Below are 23,534 nucleotides of genomic sequence, written 5' to 3'. Positions count from 1 at the left end.
TCCTTTCACACGCTTTGCCTTCTCAAATCCGTCTTACATTAGTCCTGTTCACAGGCCACGCTATGTCCGGCTCTGAATCCGTAAATGGCGAACAAGAGACCTTGGACACCCACGCCCAAACAATTCCTCCTTTTCCCTCTCGTGCAGCGGCAGCTCTCTCTCTCAGCGAAAAGATAAATTCTCTGCTTCCAATCTCTTCATTCTCTTGCTCAGTTCCAGCTCCAGCTTTGAAATTTCCACTGGCCCATGCAGCGAGTCCTCTGTCGAAGCTGCTCGAAGCTGAAGTCACGCGCGGTGGTCGCCAGAGCGACTCGTCGCGCTGTTCAATTCGCAAATCAAGGCTGGCAAAGTCGTGAAATCGGAGAAAGCGCGTGAATGGAGGATCAACGGAGCAAATAATTAGCTTAATAGGATTTCAATGTCAGAATGATACTGAAGTACTCAAAAACGATATTTTCAGATGTTGGATACTAATGTGTAGTTCTGTGTAGTTTATGTATCTGGACCTCAGAGTCAAAATGTGTTACATTACATGGGAAAAAAGTGGACTTAGTAGACTTTGGCTCTGGGATCCAGATACAGAGGTAGTTTACCAGAGGATTATACTTGAAACATTTTACTGTTTTTTTCATTTACAATATTTTCTTCGAGAAATAATCTAAAAAAGAAACACTTGTTACGTCCTCATGGCAATATTTTGAACTCTGAAAAAAATGACACTTCATACACACCAGCCTAATACAAAGGACCCTTTAAATGCCAGAGGGAGCATGGAAGGAACGCGCTCGCCTCCGCCTCCTTTTCAGACTCGCAGTTTTACGAGTCTCCGAGGGACCGGTTGGTCCTCCTGCTTCCACTTCCGAATATGGTAAACCACACACCCAGACTCGCGCAGTCGCACACAGACGCGCATTTTAGCGCATTTCGATCTCATTCTCTCGATTTCGCGATCCACATCAGGCTCATAACGCGTCGTTGAATATGCAGAGGAATCCTAATACGATTAGCCCAAGCGTTATTCATCCCCTCGTTAAGGCGATAAACTATGTTTATTAAATTACCTTTTTAAATAAAAATACATGTTTGCGTGTCGGCAGAGCGACAGAAGTGGCACCGACGTTCACCACTTAGCACAGTCTTAGCGAAGGAAAGTCGATTGTTTCTCGTCAGTGCGCGTTCGTCGAGAAAAAAAGACGGCAACATGGATGGGTTAGAAAATGGCCGACTCGAACGCCACTCGTTTTTGATAATTAACTTATTAAAGTAGAGCCGCAGGTGACGCGCAACTCGAGCCCAGAATCGATCAGTTTTCTTTGGATTCGATCCTGGACCCTTACAGTCAGAGATTAAAAAAGAGAGAGAATAAATGCGCGATACACATCCAGTCGTTTGTCTTTTGCCGCGTGTTAACGATTAATAACAACGAACATGAGTCGATGTGATTCCTCGAAGAGTTCCGAGGTATCAGCATAGATAAAAAGGAAAAACACACGCTTCGAGTAGTGAATAACAAACAGCTCCGCGATTCGTCCTTTCAAACTTCGTCTTTGGCATTTGCTTCCCCGTCGTTTCAGGGGTGGAAACTGTCCTCCTCGTCTCGAGAATCTTGTCAGGTTTAGGGGCACTCCGAGGCAATCTGGAAAAATAATTCAATTGTTCCACTATTTGAAATATTGAACTCTAAAATTGCAATTTTATTGATACAAAATTATCAAATATTTTTTTCCCTTCTCTCGTATAAATTACAGTTATATATAAAAGTAAGGTAAAGATAGCAAGTATGTACTGTGTTTTGACTAATTACTATAAACTGAAAATATTTATGTTTTTCTAATGAAATCAAATATTTAAGCCTTTTAAACAATATCAAATATCTTGTATTCAGTAGTGTTACACCATGTTATCTGTGAAAATAAAATGAGAGTGATAGTAATTAGTCAGCACATAGTAATTGGCACTGTCCCTCTGTGACGTGGTAAATTGACGCAATAATAACATCGCCTAATACAAAAAAATAATAACAACGAATCATAATTATAAGAGAGGTCAAAAGCCCTATCTTCTAATATTTCCATCACTTCAAAAATATTTACTTTACCATTTGGCTGTCTCTGCAACCACGCTATACGTGTTTCCACATCTACTCCAACAAAGAATCGCGAGTCAGTGATGACTTATGTAAACAAGAGTGTCCTTCCCACGTAAATGACATGCTAATCAAAGTTGTTAGATCTTCCTCTTATAATCCTCGGGCAGAATGCGTGCCATCGCGAATGGCACAGCCACGACAGTCTCGTTGCAACAAGGAACGTGTGCGTGACCGATTGCCTTTCGCCAGCGCAAACAAATACCGCGTTCTTTCCTTTTACAACATGATATTTCGCACGCGTTGCTCTTAGAGATAATGGCGGTTATTTCGAACCGAAATCCAGCGGAAGCAACCCCCCACCCTCTGGGTACACAGCTGTTAAAACCGGCTCGAAATAGGACGACGCGTTAATGTCAAAAGCTTGTTGTCGGAAGATTTATGCTAGCCGACCATCGACGTAACGCCAATCGAATCGTACGTCGTATATCGGGCCTAAGTGCGCCCTGCATGCATTCTGCGTATTCGGAAGTTTTATGTAACTACGGCCCCGATATATCGAATTTCCATCGGCGATGGCCAACGCGAAAACGAGAGCTCGAGCTCTGAAAAGGGGCACTCGAGAGGAAATCAAATTGTGTCTGTTATTCAGCTATTTTCCATTTACCTACAGTCTTGAGAAAATGTATAGTTATTTTATTTTCTATGCTAGAATGAATTATGCTAAAGTTAATTTAGTGAAACAATTTTTCCTAGAATTTCAATGTAAGAAATGTTCTTCAAAAAAATTATCGAATTCTACGTGCTAAAATAAGATAAAAATGAAGATAGACGTAATTGCGTTAGAGATTTCGTTTCTGGGTTGTTAATTATTGTTAGGAGAATGCTTAAAACACGAGTCTGACTTGGGATTTATTCTACTAGTTCGCTGTGTCTGAGTTGACTCTAATACCAGTAGTAAAATAAATCCAAAGTCACACATAGCGAGTCGGTAGAATAAGCCCCAAATCAGACTCAGCAAAGTCAGTAGAATAAGCCCTAAGTGAGACACAGCAAAATTAGTAGAATAAGCCCCAAGTCTGGCAGAGCCAATTCAGTAGAATAAGCCACAAGTCAGACACAGCAAAGTCAGTAGAATACACCCTAAATCAGTAACAGCAAAGTCAGTAGAATACACCCTAAATCAGACACAGCAAAGTCAGTACAATAAGCCCCAAGTCAGACACAAAAAAATAAGTAGAATAAGCCCCAACTCAGGCACATTTTTCGCGAATTTTAGACGTTTTAACAGCAATAATTACTAATAAATGTAGAACAAATACTCAAACACAATTTCCTCATAGGATTGTAGAGGAAGGGAGATTATTTAAAGACAGCAAGTGGCCTAGAACTGTACTGTTGAAAACTAAGAGTACTGTTTCTAAAAGATCTGTTCACAGGGTGGAGAAGCCAATGCCTTTTGGTAAGAGGATTGTGACAAATCCCACAGCACTTACCTCAAAACCGTCGACTGGAATCGTTTTCTTAAAGAATTTCTTACATATGTACTCACTTCGATCAGGCTTCCTGAAGCTCCCCCTTGATCCCAGGCACGCTGTGGTGGTGTCTCGAGGCGAGTTTGTTAGCCAGCTCATGCATCACGTCCCTGTATATCACCGTGTCCAAATTCTCCCCTAGCATGTACAGAAGAAACCAATCGCCCACTTTGCTCCGTCGAACGATCGTCTCCACGGCCTCCCTTCGGACCAGACGAAACCGTAGCCGAAGAAGGTAGACCCTGGTTCGCGGCGAGAATATAATTATGATCTGTAAACGACCAAACGTTACGAAGTTTTTCTTTTAGAATAAAAATAGAGCAGAAGTAGAAATAAAAATAGACAATAATAGAGTAGCCTAATGACACGATTCTTTGAAGCTTCTTGAAAGTTTAAAGCTCGTTACAGGTGACAGAAAACTTAAGGAGTGACTCTAAAGCTTCTAAACTTCAAAATAAGACGAAAATCAAGAGTAATAAAATTGAGTTCAGAGTCTTCACTTATTAATTATAAAATAAAAGAGACTTGTATATCTATTGGCATCAAAGGACACTCGACTCCCACATAATTCCTGACTCGTGTCTACAATAACCATTACTCCATATCCTGATCCCTATCATGATCTCTGCGCTGATAGTAGTATCACTTGTAACGAGCTTACACAGTGTATTACCTATATCCTTGAGTCACATTTACGAACTGATGACTCCCTTTAAATCGCTATTGAAAAATAGAATCCCCAGAAAATGAGACAGTAATTCCCAGGAATGATAGACATAACGACGAGTTTACATCGAGGTAATCCCTAAACTCGTTTATTTTAGAGCAGAGGAGGTTACTTACTCTGTATAAGACCGTCATAAAACTGAGCACGCCGAGGAAGAGGAACCAGAACCAAAGAAAGACGTAGATCTTTTCATTGACGACGTTCAGAGGCAGTATGCAGACAGCGTCGTGTCTCTCCACCTCCCCGCTGACGCCATATTTGTAGAAGGTGCACTTCGTCATCCGCGGGAACACGTAAATCATTGGATCGACCCGGTCCTCCTGATCCGATTCGAGGAACCTGAGCACGTCGATACCAAACGTCAGAAAGGCACCGTCGAAGAAGCGGTTCATCAGAAACATCTGACCTGCGCACAATCCAAGTCCCTCGTTGTAATCACCGATCTCTTTTATCTTTATACTTACGCTACTCGATCATCTTCGCATTCCCATCTCTCTTCTACTACACGATATAATATATTTATTCGATATGGACTCGCGGTTAGACTTGAGCAATCAATAACAGTTCACTGTTAGTAGCATCTAGCTCAGAATCAAAGAACCTAATATTTCTCGTAGGATATTATTATCAAAATTTAATATGAAACTCCTGGAAGCATTAAAGTTAACTTTGATAGTATCAAAATCTGTTCTTTCTTTTTTTTCATTTTTGTACAGGGTGATCAGTTTATCTGGAAACCCTCAGAGTGCTGACAGCATTTCTTCTAAATACTGTTAGCATTGTAAGTGCTGTCAATATCCGTTAGAGGGTTTCCAGTTAAACTGCTCGCTCTGTACATCTATTTGCAAAAACAATCTTATGTAGAAACTGTAGAAACATTTAGGTACAGAAACATCATCCTCCACTCCATTCTGTCAAATTCTAAGTCCCTCATCTCTGCAAACTAAAATTCACAGAAAACTACTGACGCTCCAGTTCTAACTCTTCGAGAAATCCCCTTTCAAAATCGAAGGAACCACAGCAAAATGGTATCGATCAATCTGACCCGTCAGTTTGACAGATTCCGTGGAAAGACAGAGTCTAACAGGAGGATGATACGAAACAAAGTGGATGGTAGAAGCAAGTGACAGACTGTCGCCTAGATTGGCTGCATTCGGGTTTGCAGGCAGTCGCCAGCTGTATCGTTGCCAAACTTTGTGCTGAATCGTTCATTCACCGATCCATCTTCACGTGCCGCGGAATCGCTTGTCCGTGAAGTTTACGAGCGCATGGAGAGTTCGGATGGAAAAACCGTAGAAACAGGCGAGCCGAGGCGTTCTGAGACGGGATGGTTTGTGCACACTGATTCGAGGAAAAATATACAATAACAAAAGCGAACGGGGTCTTAATATCCGACATACGGGGAAGAGATATATGGATTCGTTAAAAGTAACAAAACAAATACAGAGAGAAGGGAAACACATCGGGACGTGAGGATTGGCGAAGTTGGGGGAATGTTGAACGAGGAGATTTGGGTGTCAAGGAATGCAGTAGAGCTGGGCGAAAATTATGCAAAATACTGTTGGTCATAGAAGTTACCTGAGTTCTCGTTAATCAGTGAGTAAATGTTACAGTGACTAAGAGATTTCTTTACAAAGGACGAGTAAATCCACCTGTTCCAGGTCTATATTCTTCTAAATTATTTCTACAAGATTTCTAGGAGATAGTTTACAAAGTATGATTTGAAAATTTGGATATCTGTACTCGCTGCTTGAAAATTAATTTTTAAAGAAAGTAGGTAAGTCTTGAACATGAAGGCCAATAAAAGAAATAATTTAAAAACGATTTATTATTCAAGCAATAATCCCAGAATAAATTTGTTTAAATAATGTCCAGACCTGGAGTGCAGAATCCTCGAGATTCCAGAGATTCAAGAATAACGTGATATACGATTGAAAGTTCGTGATGGTTGTATCGATCCATAAATAACCGAGAAGAAAAACAGTCCTTTTAATCGAGCTTCTTCCTTCGATTGATGCAGCGTTTGGGAATGCTGCTATTTTAAAAATGAGTCAAAGAAGGCAACGACGAGAGTAGCGAAGGGTCACCAGAGGCACTGGAGATCAAAGAAAGTCTCGTTTCGTCTTCCAAGAAGACTTCTTTTGGATGAGAAAAAAATAGATTGGCGAAAGCGTTTCACTTACGAATGGAGCATGAGAAACAGTCTAAAAGAAGTAATTTTTCTGACACTAACAATAAGTGACAAATAAAGGAATCTGATGTTAAAGTTATAATGAACTAATAGAATCTTTTTTTCTTCAGAAAAAAGTGAAGCAAAATCGATTTTTAGTTCAAGTTGATCTATTCTCTATTTCTCAGGTCTAAACGAATATATTTTTAATGATTATTACCTATTTACTATCCTGGAAAGTATCTCTCTGTTGAAGCTTTTAATTTCCTATAATTTCCTCAGTTTCATATATTTTATTTCCTACAATTTATATTCCTGATCAACCACAAAACTGGTTCCTCTGATATGATTCGATAAATACTCCTAGTTTATTCTTCTCTGTTTTTATTATAATGGCAAACTTTGGTAACAAGCAGCCGTGGGAAAAGTATTCAGAAACAGTAAGAGAAGGGTAATATAAATAAGGAAGAAATGAGTGTCCGTGGAAGAAGTAACATATAGCCACTCACCGACCACATTCAGCAGGGCGAGAACCTCGCACAGGTAGTACCTGTATGCCCACCAATTATGATAGCGTAGATTCTCCCACAGATAGTCGAGTAGCATCTTCTTCTTCTGTTTCTTCTCGACCTCGGAGCAGAGGCCTATATCGAGATCCATCATCAGCGCGTGAATCTTGCCACCCTCCCAGCCTTTCCACAGCCATCGAGGCGTGTAGAAGAGGATCGCCTGCGAACAAAAATCGACAGGTATTCAAGAATCATGCATCAACTTAGCTTCATCAGTATTATCATCGCAATGTTCGTCAAGATTTATCAAGAAAATTCCATCTGGAAACAATTTTCCAATCATCCCCTTGTAATTTCTTCCAATAGATTTGTTTTCATTTATTTTGAACCCCAGTGGTGATTCATTTATTTAACCTTCCTTCTGGTACGCCGGAAGGAATGTTGCTGAGAGAAATTCCTTTGGTGGCCAGAGGAATGTGTTATAGCTAAACAATCGTGAACAGGAATTAGCGATCTATTTCATGGGGAGATAAAAACACTGTGCTAGAGAATGCCATTCATTATGGTTTAACTATTCGCCACTCATCGAGTTTAACTGGGGGCGTGAACATGTTCCAGGGACAGCAGCTTAGAACAGAGTCTGTTATACATATAGTATTGTTAGTTTGTGAAGGTTCAGCAGATTAGAAGGAAGAAATTTGGAAGCTATACTATTGGGAAAATATTTGGAATTAATTTCGAAATAAAGGAAAGTAAGGTGTGCTCATTTTTTGCATTATACTGAAATTAAGAATATTGTATGAATGTTGTAATGTGCATTACAAATGTAATAGTACAGTGCACGTACAGTGCAATTGAAAAAATTGTCTACCAAAAAAGTCTTCTTAATTTAAAGTCCCTCCATTCCCTTCGCAAAATTCTAAGACCACATGCTACGTACTAAGTCTTAAAGAAAACTAAAAGAAAGAAGTACGCCACTTGCGTAAGAAAACACGGATACGAACACTTTACAGAAGCTCGAAAGGAGCAGTTTGTACACGTTGCTCCAGCGTATACTTTGGCACAGGCATAAAGGTGCCGAATCGGCCGTGGCATTTCATGGGAAACGATAAAACTGCAATAAACGATAGTATTGTTTTAACCTCGCTGATTGATTAATCGCTGTTGATTTAAGAGCAACTAATCTGGATTAACGTGTTTACACTGTCACGAGGAACCCGCGACACGACGTGCTAAATGTATCATCGCGGAATTCCGTTTCGGAGAGCTGTTAAAGCTCGCAATGACTCGCGTTAAAACCGAGGCGCAGCGGAGGCGCTTCGCCATCGCTTTGGCGAGGGATTCTCAAGTGTAACTCGTTTGAAAGTTTGAAAATTTGCAACTGTTCAAACTTTCAAATTTTCAAATGTTTAAATTTTTAAATTTTCAAATTTTCAAAAATTCAAAATTCAAAATTTCAAATTTCAAATTTCAAATTTCAAATTTCAGATTTTCAAATTTTCAAATATTCAAAAATTCAAATATTCAAATTTTTCAATTTTCAGACTTAGAAGAATTATTCCCATACTTCTACATTTTCCCACCTTCACTCAATTCTACATTGCCCAAGACCTTCAAGGAGCACTCACGCTGTACCACCATCACCAATCACCAGCCACTGACAAAATTTCAAACGTAGAAACAACAGATTCAATATAGTACTTAATCTGAGAAATAATAATGTCACTTGCAAATTATCTACTATGAGTCATTTCTTGGATTTGAAATTTGGTCTTTGGCTAACGATCAGTGGTGATGATTGAGCATGACTGCTCCTGATCCAAGGGCTGAGTCAAAAGTCAAGCCACTCGAAGTCGGTCATTTTCCGATTATCGATAAATCGCCAGCAATTATAACTATACTCATAATTCAAGGCTATGTCAGAGACCTTCGATAGGCTTCGCTCTTTCAATAAGGTCGGTAAACGCCTTCCAAACAGAGGTATCACTGAGCGTCATCAGATGATGTCTGCATCTACCTCTGGGTCTGCAACACCTAACAATAACTTGTGCTACTTGTCACGAATTTATATTACGTCTGCACCCGTGTGTCTCTTCCTCGAATCTCCCTAATTGCTATATTTCTCCAGCTTCGAATTCTTTTTCATAAAATTATTCTTCATGAGTGATACTTCAATTTCTTTCAGCCTCAGAAGAAAGTGCAATTTTATCCACTTGTCGAGGCGTTCTCTTCTTCTGTTGCAACTCTCTGCACGAGCATTGAACGCGACCCAACTGGACACGTGAGCGCAGTCTGAGTTATGTACCGGCTTCGTTCTATTTTCACCCACGGATTTTCCGTTTTCGTTGGACTCGCGTGAACCGTGGCCGCTTGGCGGAACGATAGGCACACGACCGTATTCAATGGTCATTCTATCATTTGTTTTGCTTCCGTTCAATAGGGAAATCGTGCTCGATGCGCGACGAAGATGTTCCTGTCGGTCTGGAACTCGTTTCTCGATATTCATTGGATCAGTCGAAGCGAAATTGAATCGATGTGGTCAGAAATAATATAAGAGAATCTTCCTTTTTTAAATTGAGTTGTGCACTGAATTATTAAAAAATTTTGAGGGAACTTGAGGGATTTAAAATTTGTGCACTTGTAAGCTTGAGAGTTTTAAATACGATAGTACAGATAATGGTTCTAACTCTATGGATCTTCAATTCTATAGCTCGACAGGTCCAACTCTACACATGTATGTGTAGAGTTATAAACGTGTATGTCAAAAGACTACTGAATACTAAAAACAGGGAATTTTAAATAAATACTACCTTGCAGCAAGTAGCTTAGGATACTATGCCTTCGAAAATATCCCCCCTAAGCACACCACTGCAATTTTTCTTAGTTTAGCCACCCTTTCTCATCAAGGCCTACTAATACCACAAACCTATGACCAAAAAGCTAAAACAGGAAAATCTCGATTAACCATCTTAACAGGAGACAAACTTGAACCCTCCTCCTGATAGCTAATTCTATTTTCTGCAGTAGACTATCTTAAGTCTTCAATCTTAAACCTTAAATCACAGTGCAAGTCTCGATCAATATTCTACTATACTCTCACTGTCATAGCGCTAAGTAACAGAGAACCTGACCAAAAAAGTGAGTAATAAAGACCCAGTTAATCGAGATTCCACTGTATCGAACAGCCTATCACCAATATTCAACTACCTTAAGCAACACCAACTCCTACCTGACCACCATATAATTATCCACTACACACCATAAAAATCCAGTATTGCCTACTTGCAGCAGCAGGAAGAAGATCACCCACTGATAGTACTTGTGCTGTTTGACCAAGGGATGGGACGTATGACCGTGCATTCCGACGCCCTTGCTGTTCGACACACCAGGATAGGGGACAGCCTGACCCAGGGTCTTATTAAACGCGTGCACCATGCTGTAAGTAGTGTGGAGCCAGCAGAAGGTCTCCAGGACGACCTTGTCGACGGAACCAGAAGCCTCGCAGTGAATGGGCGAGCCAGAGATGCTCTTGCAGGCGAGGGTCAAGCACCCGCCGAGCAGAAGGGCAACAGTGGCACGATAATGGAGGCGAAATATCATCGTGTCCTCGGAGATCCTCTGGACCTTGAACAGGGATCTCAGGGAGCCGAACACATCGACCATCTTCAGCAGCAGAGGCATTTTCGATCGTCGTGGACGATTTTGCGACCTCGAACGTTCTTGATCTTCCTCTACGAGAAGACAATCGCCTTCGTCCTGGTGCAAATCCGTCTTTGCTGGGGAATATTCTGAATTTAGTGCCAGAAATTGAGGTACGAATAATGGGGGAGTCGATTAAATCTGCGAAGGATAGTTTTCTCGACAGATTTAGTAGACACTTTGTTGATGATACTGAGTGAAAGAAATTCCCCAGTAATTACTAGAACTTGTCTGAGTAGCTGACTTCCTCGCGTTTCTTGGAGTCGAATCTGCTCAGGACGAAGGTGTAACCGTGACTGTAATTGATTTTGATATCTGATATTTCGCTTCCTTGAGTTATAGACCCTGGCTTGCTGACAACGAGCAGGAAGAATTACTGGGAACCGCCTGTGTCGCTCTCTTCGTCACGCTCCTCGCAATTCCCATCAGAAGGCTCCACAAAAATCGAGGTCTGAGCTCGAGGGGGTCGCGAGAGTTTCACTGTGCACATTTTGACTCAATTTTTCACTCTTCGATGAAAGAAACATTAAAATCACTAAGGATCTTTGCCTCGTCCTCTCACTTCCTCACTTCAGAGCTCCTCTTCGAATTTACTATTAAAAAGGTCACTGACTTCTTTGGAGATCGTTTTTCTTCAGTTTTCAGTCTCATCGTTGGCAGCGATTCACGTTCGACTGCGAAGAGTGGGCTTGTTATTGGAATTTAAACTGTCGATGCAAAGAGCTTCCACTGTTGTTTAAAAGTGAAGATGTGGAGTTTTTGGACTTCGCTGGCGATAAATTGTTTGAAGAAATTTAGCTTCTTTTGCGGGACGAACTAAGCGAGTAAATTAAACGGGGAACAAGCGACAAGAGTATTCGGACACGGTGACAAAGACACGTGGGGCGCGGAAGCTAGCCGTCAGAAGACTGGAACGAACTTGAGAGGCATCCCTTGGCCTCGATGCTAAACACATAACTTATATGATCTTCTAAGCATCTCTTTCTCTTACAGGCGAAAGTTCGACAAAATATTGACGATTATTTGACCTTCGCCGTGTGTTTTGTCTGTGCTTGGTTACTTTTAACACCGAGAAAATTACCTTTTGGGGTATCTAATATCTACGTATAAACAATTCTGAATAAATATTTGCTATTTTTTGTTTCAGTGGTAGAAGAGTCGAGGTCCAATAAAAAATATTTTCAACCCAAAAAATACCAAAAAAAGAAAATAATTTTGTATCCCCTCAAACAGAAATTTGCTAAAAATCTGTTTAATAATTCCCCTTAAGTTATGAGTGGACCTCATTTCTGTGTTCCCTTAGCACACTAACTGCCACACTAAATGCCCTAAAAATTGACTGTACCAGTGACTCCAACTTAAAACATAGAAATGACTTTCTGGTTACTTTTATATTTACTCTATAGGGTTCTCTTTCCCCTAGCTAGCTACCACTATAATTTTCTACCTGCCACAATTGCTGCCACAATTTTAGCCACTACAATTGTCACCCATGCATGGATGGCATGGCAGTCGACAGACTTAACATGGCAAGTGTTAAGCAACGCCAGAGCGAGTGAGCACCTGAAGAGGGTTGGTATCGTTCCTCTAAAACGAGCGTTCAAGGAGGCCAAGCAATAAGTTAGGATCGTGACCTGGAAACCTGCGACGCTAATTTACCGCCGATGACGCGGATCGTCGAGAAATATTAAAAACGGGACGCGTTATGATATCGAGATTATTAAAGATTGGCGATTGGCCAACGACACTTGTTGTCGCGGACACGGGTGCACGAAAAACGCGCGACGGGGCACGGCGGCAGAAAGAAGACGAGGCATTCGGGTCATTGTCGCTCTATAGTTAGAGCCAAGGGTCTCTGTTTTCCCTCCAATTACACACCGATGCGCGCTGGAAATGGTTTAATTAATCGCGAGAGCGTTTGGATTCGTTCCATCTACCTCGTAATTGGGAGGTACCATCGCTCGTGTGGAAAATTCCAGATCGTTTGGTCTTCATCACTTCGGCATGATATAGCGAGACACATGACGGCTTGATTAATCACCATTCTGTCGTTTCTGGTTCAGGATAGCGCGATACTCGCGGATCTTGAAGTTAGACCGATCTGGGGAAGATGGAGGACGAGTTGAGACAGTGAGGAATTTTATTATAGTGCCTACTGTGACTTCTGAGGTTGTTGAGTTGATGAAATTGTGGGGAAATCCTCATTTTTTAGGTGGGATTAGAATTATTTGTATTCGACTTGGATAATTATCTTATGTGTGTATCTATAATACTGAGAGACAATTTAGAAGCTGCATGATAGCAAAGATACCATAATGTTAGAAGAAATACTGTCAGATGAAGGTAGAAAATTCGTCAAAGTAAATCATTAATATTATACTAATAGTAATGGTTAAAATATAAATTAACAGGTCCAAAGTCCACAAAAATCATACTGATTTACTCCCTCGTTTACCCTTGCATTCAAGACAGTGGTATTATTTTAGCAAATTTATTAAAAAAATAAGAGATTAGACAAATTTAGAGGATATACCATCGTAAAGTAAATCTACATTATTCTTTTATCGAAAATTCAAGAAAAATTTGACAGAAGCGTCAGCAACTGTATTTACATCATAAGAACAGCATAAGCCTCTCTCGAAGAGATCAATTGAGGAAGGTGAGGGTGGAGGAACGTCTTTGACCGAACGTCAAGGCGACAAGCACGACAGCGACCCTCGACAACGAAGTAACGACTATGGGTTTAACGAGTTAATATGCTTAGGGTTTCCTTCTTGGCAATGAACTAGATATAAGCTTCTGTAAGCAGCGAGTAAATTCCTCGAGCCGTAGCCACAACCAGTTCGCTCGTTATCCGGCTTTCCTCATTGCCAAACGTATCTACAGTTATTATCAATATAATTGAAAACATCAACCTCGACGACTCTTCAGAAATCATGAATTTTCTATGGTAAATTGTCTTCCAGATTTGTATGAGAAGTATTGGAGGACAGCTTTGAAGGGTTCAAGTATTTCTAGGGATAAGTTAAATCTTGATACTTGTAAAAGAAAGTGAATTTTCCTGGTGAATTTTTCTTAGGAAAATATTAGTTTTCCAAGTCACATTTACTTGGACTTTCCTCTTTTTATTTTAACAAGCACTGACTACCCTTAAAATTGAAGATTCTTCTTTTTACCACCCTGTACACCCAAATTCAGAAACATCCCTAGATAACAATACCCCTACCTGACCATCAACAACACTCACTAATGACACTATATTCTACACTTCCAATTACTCTCACACCAAAACACCCACACTCTCCCACCCCCACAACAAAGTACCCCAAGCTAACAAGATAATTCCAAAGCAGCATTCGCGATTGAAAGAAGGTAGAGCAGCTGATTACCTGAAGGAACAGCATGAAGCAGACCCACTGATAGTACCTGTACTCCTTCCTCTCAGTCTCAGGATGGGACTTGGAGTTGTCCACGCCAGGGAAGGGTACCTCGAACCCCTCCCGCTTCCTATAGGCCGCAGTAATCGTATAAGTACTGTGTATCCAGCAATAAGTATTCAAAACGTCCTCAGGAAGGTCCTTGCTGTGGATGCAGTCGATGGGATTGCCCACGTACTGTCTGGTCGTGACGATCAACGAAAACGCAATAAGCAAGATCACCGTCAGGCTATAGTGCAACCTGAAGACAGCCGTGTCGATGTGCACGTGGGAGATCTTGATCAGGCTCTTCAGGCCCCGAAATATGTCCAGCATCTTGGATCCTCAGGGGATGAGAGTCGTCGAAAGGGTACTGGATCACGGCACCCAGATCGTCCGTCGATCCCTTTAGACCCTCGTTTCTTACATCTTTCGCTCTTTGATCTCTGTCTTTGATCTGTCCAGCTCGAGGAAGAGAGATCTGACGAGCTTCGTCTATTCGGGGATGATGTTTACTTCGGAGGTTCTCGAGGATCTCGATGGCCAAATGATGGCACACCCCAGGGTCTTCAAGGTGTCGTGAAAATATGGAGGATTTGATACAGGTCGTTTCAGGGGTTGTCTAAGATTGGTGGGTCAGAGTCTGTAGGCTCGAGGGGGTGTGTTTCTTCCTGAAGAACTTGCAACACGATCGCGGCAACGTAGGATCCTTGGGAGAGGCTGGATCCTGTGCCGTCAGCGATCTTGTCTCCTGCATTCTTCTTTCCTCAGAACGTCAGCTAGTCCCTCTCGGTTTGAGATAGATCCCTGGGGCTTAGGTATTTGTATAAGAGGCTTCTATAATAGCTTTCTTGGTCCTGTACTCTTCCATGGCGAATTCGATCATATTTTCTTGGGTGCTTGATAGAACTTGTTACCAAGATTGGTCTCCAAGGAGTCTAAAACAATTTTTCTGTTATTTGGTGTTGCTGATCAGTTCTTTATAAGTGCTGTTTGAGGGTGATTCTTCTCTTCTTCTCGTCCCTCAAGTGATTTTTCTATTTCGATGAATTTGAAAGTATTCTGCTTTCAAGGGGAACGATGCATGAGAATATCCACTTGCTATGACTAATAGGAATTGGCCACTGTACACCTGCACTGTTTGAAATGTCCACAATCAGCGTGAAAGCACGTTTCGGTCCATTAAGGTCCCAGTCAGTGGACCATGCTCGAAAAATACTTAAAAGTTATTTTAACTTCGTGGAGCACAGGTTTTTAGACACTGTCGCGTCGATTTAGGTTTAATAGGACACTAGGGTGAACTTTGAAATTTTTCAAAAATTTTTAATGACTCGGTGATCTTAATCTAAAAGTATTTTGTAATTATTCACACTTTTTACAAAATACCCTTATTCTATTTCAGACCTCACTTCTTTCTCCAATTCTAATATGAAGCTAATCAAGAAACTGCAACAGAACTATGGAAACAGTAAAAACAGAGAGCCTGAAGTACCAAGAAAATGAAGGAAAGCCTCCCAAGAAAATCTACTCGTATTGAATTTTCGAGACTCAAATTTCCGTGACTCATTCATTCGAAATAGGTAAAGGAAGCGTGTACAGACTATTGTAATACCGAGTGACACGCGTGCCATGCTATTTCGGCCTGTTACATCTGTCACAAACGGGAGAACGAAACGAGGCAGCTCCTCTGGCTCGAAGATAACGAAATAAGTACCGTCGGGTAGTTGATAAATTCTTTCGACAAGAGGAACAGACAAAGGGATAAACGTGTCAGCGTGCCGTGATCTGGAAGATTTGTCAGCCGCGAGCGAACGTTTCTCAGTTCTAGAGCGAATAGTTGTCAAGGTGCCTAGCTTCCGCCTACAATTTTTCTCTCCCTTCTTCTTTTATTCTGGTCGAAGACAAAACACGATCGAATTCGCGCCATCAGACGCTGGCAGTCGGGGGTGCAACGTTTGTCATGGGACTCGCGATAATAATAAGGCCAATACTATTTGTAACACAAAGCACGATTACCTAAAAATAGAGGGACGAACATGGACCAGATGATCCCGAAAGCTGACACTATTTTCCGAGGATTCGAGGGATTTTTCATCGGTCCAGTGCATCGATAAATTTCTTCCCGAAATTCTGACATTTTTGGAGGAAACTTTGTATTTTTGTTTGGCAACGATTCCCAGTCGCGTGGCAGTTGGATGATAATATTTATTATGCCAGAGATCGAGAGTTTATTCGTATGATGGATGAAGCACTTTTTATCTACCACAAATGGAGTTTTAATGTAGTGTTTATTGGAATGATTAATGAAACATTCGGCTGGATTAAATTCAGTCAGATAATCTTCTTGCAATTAGGTAAATATTTAGTTGAAACTATTTGAGGAATACCTCCTATGGTTCGTATAAATAGAAATGTTAAAACGATTGAAAGTGGTTTATTATAGTCTAGAGAAGTAGTAGAAGAAATTATAGATTTCAATTTTTCTTTTCATTTTAGCTACACTATGAAAGTGGCAAAGGAAGAAATCTGACTTCACAATTTAATGAAATTGATATTAAGGTGAGACTCCATATGGACATTTTTTAGAGGAGTGTGATATCGTGGGCGAAATATGGGAATTTTCAAGTCGTAAATTATATGTTCATACAATATGATATAAGGTTCGCACAACCATAGTGAAGACATATATTATTTCTTCAATAACTGTTGTCAAACTCAACTTGCAACTTGACTAAAATTAAGTATACTAGTCTGAGTTAAGGTATGCACAGATTATGAGACAGGAACAAGAGAGTGTGAAGCTCTGAAAAGCTTAGAAAGTTTCAGTCAACGAACTCGTTAAGCGTTGTACATTAATGAAACCATTCTGACGAAAGAAGGAAGCTTCTGAGGGTTGATATGACACAAATTGTGACTTTAATAACTTACAGATACACTACAGGAAATCTTTAGATTTTGACTGACAGGTTCTCCAAATACCAGAAGACGTTAGTTCAACTTCTTTAGACATACTGACAGATGTGTGTTCGATAATCTCTTTTTAGTACAACTATCTCGACCAATTTGAATCTTAATATAGTACAAGAATTTTAACTTGAGTTGTATTGTAATTATTATATAATATAACTACATTTTTTTAACTGAAAATTGTGATCAATTTGTAAAAAATTTGACACAAACCAGCTCGATTGGAAAAAAGAGCCTTTCGTACGTGACTCATTAATTAACTGATTAAATTATGCTTTTTCAATTCTAAGAGATAGATACATCTCTGATGAGATTACTTAAGCAGAAAATTCATATTCCTCAAAATTAATTTTAAGAAGAATACTTCTCTAAATTCTTTAATTACCCACTGAATACACTGCTCCTAAATTATAACAAATCTCTATTAATTATCTATGACAGAACACTTTCCACTTCAACTACTTTCATTATAAAACCAATCTAAGGGATACCTAAGACAAGCTCGAACCACGTTCAAATGACCTCTGAATTGAGTCTGAATCCGACTCCAGTTAAGTCTGGCCCAAGTCTGCTCAAGGATAAAGTTAGGTCTAGGTTAGACGCGATATCGAAGAATCAACAATATAAACCGAATTCCATTCAACCGCAAAATCTACAAACACTGTTCAAATAAGACATCACTTTCAAACATCAAAATCGCCTGCATCGGTGCACTTTGCCGCTCGCCAAGCTTTCATCTCTACTGCTGCCGATTTAATCCATAGCCAAACATTGTACGAGACGGACAAGCGTCAAACAATCAACCTTTCCATCTCGAAACGATACCATATTTCATTTTACATTGAGTCACGAGGATATGCGTTGCATTTGGAGGAGTGAATTCCGAAAGACTTCTCTTTAACACTTTTCTATCTTTTTTAGATCAGTGGACCTTGTAGAGTCACTCGTTTGGGAGTGTTGAAGATTTTAAAAAATTAGAAGAAATAGAAGATATCATAAATAAACTTGTCGTAATCTCGTGATTCTTCTGAAATTTTAAGAAGATTGGTAATAAAAAATTCTATAGAAAGTGTTTCTTGGCAAAATTCAGGAAAATTAATAAGAGATTTTTTACAAGCTGTCTGATTGAAATTTTTCTGGGATATCTGGGAGATCATTCTGAACAAAAATTGTTGTGTACACCATAGGTCAATCTGCCTTCATTTCTGAGATATGGGAGGTGAAGTGACATTGACTATAAATAGTCAGACATACTTAAGCTACTTATTCTTTCCTTAAGGAAGTATTCTTGAAGGCGACTTCTCTGGAATTTTTTGTAAAAGAAATCAGCACTACAAGTGTTTCCTACTTTTTATAAAAATAATTAAAATTGTGCATAAAAAATGAACATCTAGAGCACAATAACCCATTAATTATTTCTTCGGAACTGACAGGAGTGAAACTAAATGCAGCTGCATGAGCTAAGTCAATGTTTCCTTCTCATCACTACAAAATACAAACATCACAAAAGCTGTCTCGATCTCAATCAATGCATCAACCAACAGTCTCCCAACTCGACGACCATAGGTACCAATACTTCGTTCCACGTCTCAATCATCCAGCAGAATTGCCTCGCTGTTTACCTAACATTTTTCATTCAAGCTGACCTCTCAATGCTACCAGTCGACTTCCTCATGGAACACCCTGTATATCAATGGACACGCGATAGTTCGACTGTACACATTCTGGCTGGCGTTCTACTCGAGCGCAGCATGCTATATCGAATCGCGGGGATAACAGAGGCACAGTCGAAAAACTCGAGGAACGTTTAGAGAACAGAATTGCAGAACACGCGGCTGGCTCTTTTCGAGAACTAAATCTGGTACAGAGGCAACACGAGCTAGGCTTCTCTTCCACGCGAGACATCAATCTGCCAGATTGTTTCCACGCCTGTTCCTCAACGTCGAAACAGCCAAAAGCGGTTTAATTACCCAAGAGGCCGAAAGGATGGCACATCTAGGCTCATCGACTCCAGCCAATCAACACCGAGACGACCAGACTGCGTCTGGGTGACTCCAAACACGATCAATCGCTATCGAACCGATTTGTTCAGCGTCCAAGCTTCGCAAATAGCTCGCTGGAGAGACAAATGACTTCGACTACGGGCTTTTCTGTGAGGATTCACGTTTCTGTTATTTGATAGGAACACACTGGAGATGTGACACAGCACGCGACACTACACGACTCCACTGGACACGGCTCGACTGCTCGTGTTTGCTAGCCAGGGCATAGCACCTCCCGTAGGAGCCGAGCAGAGAGGAGTCAACGCGCTCCAGGAATAGAAACACCGAACCCCAAAATGTTCGAACGTGGAAGCGCAACGTTGGAAACGCACCGCGTCGTTCGAGAGCTCGCGCCAGCCACGATTCATTCTCGTGGATGCTGATGGATGTTCCTCTTTTTTATTCTTTAACTGTTTGTTAAATCGAGGAGGTGTTGCCAGAGATCGGGCTGTGGGCGGGAAATTTGAGAATTTTTTCTTTTTTGAATTACGTTAGAGAGTAATTCAAGTTTTTCAAGATTTATCTATACTTTTGGGATATTTAAAGAATTTTTCTAAGTTAGGAAAATTTTGTGATAGCTTGAATAAGAATTGTTGAAAAAATGAAAATATCGTGGAACCTAATTCCTCCTGAAATACTTCTACTGGCCTCAACTACTTAGGATCTAGTAACGAGATTGAAATAGTGTCTAGAAATAATGACTTGCAAATTTGTTCACGAGAAATTATTATATTCACCTTTTCCAATTATTCTAAATATAGTTTGCTCTTTATCTCAACCTTAAGGAAAGTAGAAAAGTAATAGTAATACGCCACAATACTTATCACCATTAATTAATATCTTCATTACATGTAAACGAATTTGTGAGTTACTGTACATAGTACTGTCATAGTATCATTAGGTATTAATTTCTTTTACTATTTTTCTTATACTATGTCTCTCTTCTGAAATAACAATCTATCATTTTTTTACCTGTACTACTACTTGAACCTGTTTGTAAATTATTGACAATTAAAAGCTCATCAATCTCCGCCCCACTAGCTGTAGGCTATAGACACTCCTATACTACTCTATGCAAGTTTCCTTTTTAGGTACCTTCAAAAATCAAGTTCTCTGAAATTGTCATAGTACTTGGAAACAAATTGAAATTATCTACAACCTTCATAACTACAATTCTTTTGAAGCATTCTATATAAGTATAATAAGACTACTAAGCACCTGTTAGCATCGACTTATCTATCATCTGTATTATCATCTCATTACAAATAGTTTCGAGTATCGTTCCACTCCCACACATTCAAAGAACCTCCACAGGGCTCCAAAAGCATCTAAATCAAGAACCAATAATTCTTTATTATTAAATATACCTACTGCCTCGAGAATAATGGAGCAAACTTTGGAGGAGCTTGCGAAAATGCCAATATAGACGAGTAAAAATTGATAAGAGACCTCTTATTGATGTTTTACGTCTGCTGAGGTGTATTTTAATATTTCTATACGACTTAGCTCGTATCTTCAGAGAAAATAATCAACGCTGCTTCTTCAGATACTATTTCGTATCCCCATAATTCAGGCATCACATGAGACTTGGTAACAGCAACACGGAGCAACGTGGTAAAAAATTTTTTAAGAGGACCTTAGACCGTGGCCTGAACATTTGACGTGGAATGTTCTTAAGGCTAATTTAGACAGAGACCACGTGGCCGAATGATCTACGAGGAAACGTCTAGTGGTAGCTGCGATCCACGTGCTAACTACTTACATTTCCCAGCAAGGAATGCTCGCATCGTGGGGATGCTTTTCCAAACAATTTACGTGCACCTGAACATTTTCGAGAAATCGAGTTTATGGATTTCACGTTTTTCTTTAAACTGGAGAGGAGATAATTTAAGAGAGCTGATGCTGTTTCTCGTTACGACAGTTCTATTGAGTTCTTTTTTTAATTATTGAAATAGGAAATCTTTTTGGTAGATAAGACTAAAAAAATATGGGAGGAATTCTTAGACGAATTTTTCTAATTATATTTCCACATCCAATAAATTCCTAAAATTATGACTAAGTGTTATGAAAGAATCTTCATATGAGTGACATATATTTCTTCTTTCGAGTAGAGTTATTTGTGGACCCACGAATGAGAAGTCTACTTTGAGAAATTATTAGAAATTGAAGAGTTTAAACAGAAACTAAAGAAGCTGCTGGATGAGGAACCTATTATGTCAATCATTTTTCAGAACGTATCAGGCAAAGTGAAAACAAGAAGCTTAAGTTCTAATCTCTAATTAATAGCCGAGTGTTGAGTCTCTAGAACTATTTCTAATATAGAACGTTTTGTTTAAAAATCAACCTAGCGTTTATGATGACTACTTAAACATTTTTGTAGTGCATCACCATTTTCTAAATATTTCTTGCGTGTCTTCAATCATAGGAGCTTATACTATCTATACTCGTAAGCTCCAATATAAACAAGTAAACATAAGTAAACGTACGTAAACGCAAAGTATTCGTATCCCAAAGACGAAATCTGCAACCATGCAATAGCAGAGGACTTTTTAATTATATTATTGCTCGTCCCAGTGACTTTTAAACTTTCTTCGAATCCGAAACACGAAATTTCTGGCGCAAGTGAAATACCATCAAAGATACTTCCAAATCTTGGAGCTTTTGTCACCACTCCAAGGCGGCTCAAAGACGTGCGCGTATCGTGAAAAAGAATAATAATCAATTCCCCTTTGTGTTCCACGGAAAACACCCACACGTCAATCAGCCAGCTTCCCGTTTTCCGACTTCTTAAACACAAATCAATCATATCGCCGCTGCATCGTTCTATTTGTATGCTTTCCTCGGGAACATGTGTTTCATTAGGAAAACGTGCTGACCCATACGTACACAGTGATCACAGAAACGCGATATGCAGACGAGTAAAGAGAAAGAGAGATCGACATCCATTTATCTGTGGTTGTAAGGTAAAATGACCTAAGATCACATGTCTTTATTTAAAGATTTCAGCTTCAACATTGTCTCGTGGACTTACGTCTTCTTGAGCCTTTATTTTTAACTAAAAGAATTCTTTTTATACCCTGCCTTTTTTCTAAAAATACTAATTCTGTATTCTAGATCTTAATTAAGTTCTCAACTTGTACTTTCATTCTGAGAATATGACATAGGTCGTTTTGCCTTACAGCCACAGATACGTGTATTTTCATGACATTGCCATGATGTGTTTTGTGCATTCTATTATTTCATCATTTTTACGCAGTAAAAATAGAAAGTACATAGATACACTTACCTGGAATATCAAGACGAAAACCACCCACTGATAATACTTCACGTGTCTTATCTTCCTACCGAAGGATGGCATCGAGTCGTTCCCCAAACGATGGAGACGATCGAGTTGAAGGTTTTCGAAAGAGGACACGACACCTGGTGCTACCATGTTTTTATATGCGCCAGTTGCCTCCAACATCGCCCCGGTTATAAGGTAGGTACTGTGTATCCAGCAGTACGCGTTGAACGCCTCTACTGGAATGTCTCTGGAGGAAAGGAAATGGAGAAATATTGGAGAACGTGTCGTTAGAGGCACTGAATGTTTTGTAAACAATTAACACGTGCGAGATCCACCAAAAAAAGGAACGTAAACATACAGAAGCAAAGGCAAACTATTTATACCCCCACGAATATTGTACCTACTGTCCTACTAGAGGTCTATAGGTTCAGAGAATGAAGGGGTTGCAAACCCCCAAAGCTATTTCACAGTAGCAATACACTAGCTATATCTAATAAATATTTTTAAATACTGAGAAAAATATAATTTTTGTCTTTATATCAGAGAACTGTAAACATATTAGCTTTTAAAGCGTTCATTAAGACATAATCTATCCAGCAAATTTTTTATACATTGATTGTCACTCGTACCTCGTATGAAGGCATTCTATAGGATTGCCAACGACCAGTTTGCTGCTAATGATGAAGGAGAATGTTAATATCAGGACCGTCGTCAACGCATGCAATCTGAAGATTAGACCATTGTCCTTTACTCTATGCACCTGTGAAGTTACAGTAACCTCTGCTATAGCGTATTCTAAAGACTAATTACACATTTAGAGTGATAAGGATCGAAATACTATTTTTCAAATTATCACTTACACGTAGGTAATAATAAACTTCAGTGACGATATCGATCATCTTCCCTTCGTTCTTCTTTCTACTTCTTGTCCTCTTACTCGCGATATTCCATTCGTGCGATCGTTTCCAAAAGCTTCTTTTACTGTTATACGAAGATGAAGCATCCCCCTTCACCAATAATTTTGCAGAAGTTTTAGCAATTGATTCATACTTCATAGTTGAACGATTAACAGCAACAAGAGCTTGAGATCCACGAGCACT

General features: G+C 39.8%; 1 protein-coding gene across 2 annotated transcripts; it reads right to left on the bottom strand.

Moving 5' to 3' along the window:
- Positions 1-1,036: 1,036 nt before the first annotated feature.
- On the bottom strand, positions 1,037-23,427 carry Shakb (Innexin family member shaking B). 2 transcript variants are annotated; one of them, XM_076390020.1, is made up of 7 exons: positions 23,295-23,427; positions 23,064-23,194; positions 22,438-22,681; positions 7,028-7,247; positions 4,465-4,754; positions 3,639-3,892; positions 1,037-1,636 (listed from the first exon to the last, which is right to left on the bottom strand). In XM_076390020.1, exons 1-6 carry the CDS (start codon positions 23,331-23,333, stop codon positions 3,644-3,646), a joined length of 1,173 nt encoding a protein of 390 aa, XP_076246135.1. In that variant the 5' UTR covers positions 23,334-23,427; the 3' UTR covers positions 1,037-1,636; positions 3,639-3,643. The 2 variants fall into 2 exon arrangements, with proteins under 2 accessions (XP_076246135.1, XP_076246136.1); XM_076390021.1 differs by lacking the exons at positions 22,438-22,681; positions 23,064-23,194; positions 23,295-23,427 and adding an exon at positions 10,310-10,708.
- Positions 23,428-23,534: the final 107 nt, after the last annotated feature.

Source organism: Calliopsis andreniformis, chromosome 12 (assembly GCF_051401765.1).
Source record: "Calliopsis andreniformis isolate RMS-2024a chromosome 12, iyCalAndr_principal, whole genome shotgun sequence".
Taxonomy (NCBI): Eukaryota; Metazoa; Arthropoda; class Insecta; order Hymenoptera; family Andrenidae; genus Calliopsis; species Calliopsis andreniformis.
This window is presented reverse-complemented; position numbering and strand designations above follow the sequence as displayed.